This window comes from Lactuca virosa, chromosome 1 (assembly GCF_052849685.1).
Source record: "Lactuca virosa cultivar CGN04683 chromosome 1, Lactuca_virosa_CGN04683_v6, whole genome shotgun sequence".
NCBI lineage: Eukaryota > Viridiplantae > Streptophyta > Magnoliopsida > Asterales > Asteraceae > Lactuca > Lactuca virosa.
In genome coordinates this window covers 144,161,614-144,164,681 of record NC_136426.1, presented here as the reverse complement: position 1 = coordinate 144,164,681, position 3,068 = coordinate 144,161,614, and the positions used below count along the sequence as shown (strand labels likewise).

Here is a 3,068-nt window from a genome sequence, read left to right as displayed (position 1 = left end):
TCGTATAATTTCCTATTTTTATTAAATTAAATGGATCCTAGCACTGGACATTTCCTTTTGTGGTTTAAATGTTAAGTCAAATAGCTCCTCATCTTTCGTGTGAACTCGTACGATGTGTTGTAGGATAATATTACCAATACTAACCAAACATTTCCTTTTGTGGTTCAAATGTTAAGTCAATTTATGCATGCTTACACAAATATCTTTTTGAGTGGGTAGATGCGGAATGGGCAAAAGTGTCCATCTTTATCTTTATTTGGAAATAAAATACACATATTAACAAATTGTGAATTATTGTGACTTTTAATTTTGAAATATTTTTGAGTATATATTCAACGCAGAGATTATTAGGGTTCTAATAGCTCTCGTCAACCCTAATCTGATTTGTACTAGATCGTTTCTTGTTTGTGTTTGAGTTGTTTCGATCGTTAGTTTTCTCTTTTGGTTGTGTATTTGAAGTTTTTTCTGTTCTGAGAGCTTATTTCTGTTGCTTTTGGAGTTACCAACACATTCGCATAGCAATCTAGTCCTTGTTCAGCAGGAAAATGGAAGAAGTGAGAAATCAGCAGGTGATCTTTAAGGATTACGTTAATGGTTTCCCCAAGGAATCAGACATGATCCTTACAACTTCCGCCACCGTCCCCCTCCAACTCCCACAAGGTTCCAATGGCGTCCTCCTCAAGAACCTTTATCTCTCCTGCGATCCTTATATGCGTGGTCGAATGACCAAAACTGAAGGCAGTTACGTTGCTTCCTTCACTCCTGGATCGGTATGAACTTCGCTCTCATTTCTCAATTTCATTTTTCCATTTTAGGGGAAATCAATTTGTTTATCTTTCAATTGTAAATTTTGAATTGGAGCACCCAACTTTTGTATTTAACGAGCTTCTTCCTAATCGCATTGGCTTGCAATGAAGCATTTTAAACTTCTTCAACGAATCTGTATAATAGTTTCCTTGATAAATTCTCTTCGATTTGGAGAATTTCTTGTTGATAATCTCTTCTGATGATGAAATCATCCACATACACTAGCATAACATTTAGCTTTTGTCATTAGCTTCAGCAATCAAGCTATAATCTGTACTATAACTACATTGTAAGCCATGTATGTCCTTTGTCTCTTGCAGCCCATAACAGGATATGGAGTAGCTAAAGTTGTGGAATCTGGGCATTCAAGCTTGAAGAAAGGTGACCTAGTTTGGGGATTCACTGGATGGCAAGAATACAGCATTATCACTGCTCCTGAAACCCTATTCAAGATTCAACATACGGATGTCCCTCTTTCCTATTATACAGGAATTCTTGGTATGTATTCTGTTAAATTTCTCTAAATTAGGGATCTTTAATTAATTCTGTAATATGAATTTTTGTTCCTTTGATACTTTTTTTTCAAGGTATGCCTGGTATGACTGCTTATTATGGCTTCTATGAAATTTGTGCTCCAAAGAAAGGAGAGTATGTCTTTGTTTCAGCAGCTTCAGGGGCAGTCGGTCAGCTTGTCGGGCAGTTTGCAAAGCTGACCGGATGCTATGTTGTTGGGACAGCTGGAACCAAAGAAAAGGTAATGAATTTTTACATGGTTTCTCCTTATGGCCCTTGATCTCTCAGTCTGTGCAAAAAGACATGAATGCCCTCATCCTCTTCATAAAAAATAAGAAAGCTTATCCAACTTCCATATTTTTTATATTATTATGTTTATTTCATCACTCAAGGTTGAGCTGTTGAAGACCAAATTTGGATTTGATGAGGCTTTTAACTACAAGGAAGAACCAAATCTTGATGCAAGTCTCAAAAGGTTAAAATTAATATCCCGAACAAATAATATATTAAAGATTAATTTCCTTTTTTAGTAAATACTAATTGTTTTGTAATTAATCTCAGGTACTTTCCGGAAGGAATCGATATATACTTCGAGAATGTTGGTGGGAAAATGTTGGAGGCAGTGCTTTTAAACATGAGAGTAAATGGAAGGATTTCGGTTTGTGGAATGATCTCACAATACAACTTAAATCAAGAAGAGGGTGTGAGGAATTTGTCAAGCATAATAATGAAAAGACTTCTTGTGAAGGGGTTTATTGTAACTGATCATTATAATTTGTATCCAAAGTATATGGAAATGGTTATACCATTGATAAAAGAAGAGAAGATATGTTACATTGAAGATATTGTAGAGGGGCTTGAGAGTGCACCTAAGGCTTTGGTCGGGATTTTTTCGGGGAAAAATGTTGGGAAGCAAGTTGTGGTTGTGGCTCGTGAATGAGTCTAGTTGATGTCTTTTATTGTTATGAATAATAAAAACAGTGTGTATCTTGTATGTTTGTTCTAACAATAAGATGTGGAAATTTTATTAATAATAAGAAATTGTGTGTGTGTGTGTTTTGTATGCTTTTGTTCTATTAGTAAGAGTTAAAACGTTTATGATTGAAAGATATGGTGTGTATCTTGTATATTTGTCCTAATAGTAAGAGGGGAAAATTTTATGAATAATAAAAACCTATGATTTTGAATAGGTTTGTCCTAAGAGGAAGAGGTGAAAATATTTGAGAAAATTACAAAAATAGTATAATAGGCATGTATAATCCAATTTTAAAAAAAATGGACAAACTCGGTCCTTATTTTTTTTGTCAATATTGCATAAATGGTCATTCTGACACCCGGCATCAAAATGATGCCACTAAATTTCTATAAAATGACATGTTTACCCTTTTCTTTCCTTTTTATTTTTTTTTATAGATTTTTCTAAACTACAGGGACCATTTATGTAAAGAACACATTTATACCTAAAAAACCATCGAGATCTCTAAACTGTCATTTACATATATCGTATCAGTTCCAATTTATGGACTTCAGGTACTCCTTTGATTCTCAATTTCAACAACAACATTTGTGGAAGTTGGCGTTGACAGAGATGGGGGTGACTGGGATGGGAAAAGTGTGCCATCGGAGAAGGGAATGGTTGAGGTTGGCGAGGGAGTCTTAGAGCTTCACCGAAATTAATAACGATAGTTAGAAATTGAATGAGCAACGCCGCCCATGGTACGAGACTGAAAGGTGACCCGAAGTGTAGA

The 3,068-nt window shown here is 35.1% G+C and overlaps 1 protein-coding gene across 1 annotated transcript; it reads left to right on the top strand.

Annotated features, from left to right (window-relative positions):
• Positions 1-395: 395 nt before the first annotated feature.
• On the top strand, positions 396-2,383 carry LOC145159313 (2-alkenal reductase (NADP(+)-dependent)-like). The gene is made up of 5 exons (XM_079078258.1): positions 396-770; positions 1,128-1,305; positions 1,395-1,561; positions 1,713-1,795; positions 1,882-2,383. The coding sequence occupies exons 1-5, from the start codon at positions 546-548 to the stop codon at positions 2,258-2,260; spliced, it is 1,032 nt and encodes a 343-aa protein (XP_078934384.1). The 5' UTR covers positions 396-545; the 3' UTR covers positions 2,261-2,383.
• The last annotated feature ends 685 nt before the right edge of the window (positions 2,384-3,068 follow it).

Bases quoted from the DNA above. Each gene is read 5' to 3' on its own strand.
- LOC145159313 (XM_079078258.1), top strand. From the start codon at position 546: ATGGAAGAAGTGAGAAATCAGCAGGTGATCTTTAAGGATTACGTTAAT. The intron at 1,562-1,712 runs GTAATGAATTTT...TCATCACTCAAG, and splicing joins CAGCTGGAACCAAAGAAAAG to GTTGAGCTGTTGAAGACCAA. The intron at 1,796-1,881 runs GTTAAAATTAAT...AATTAATCTCAG, and splicing joins CTTGATGCAAGTCTCAAAAG to GTACTTTCCGGAAGGAATCG.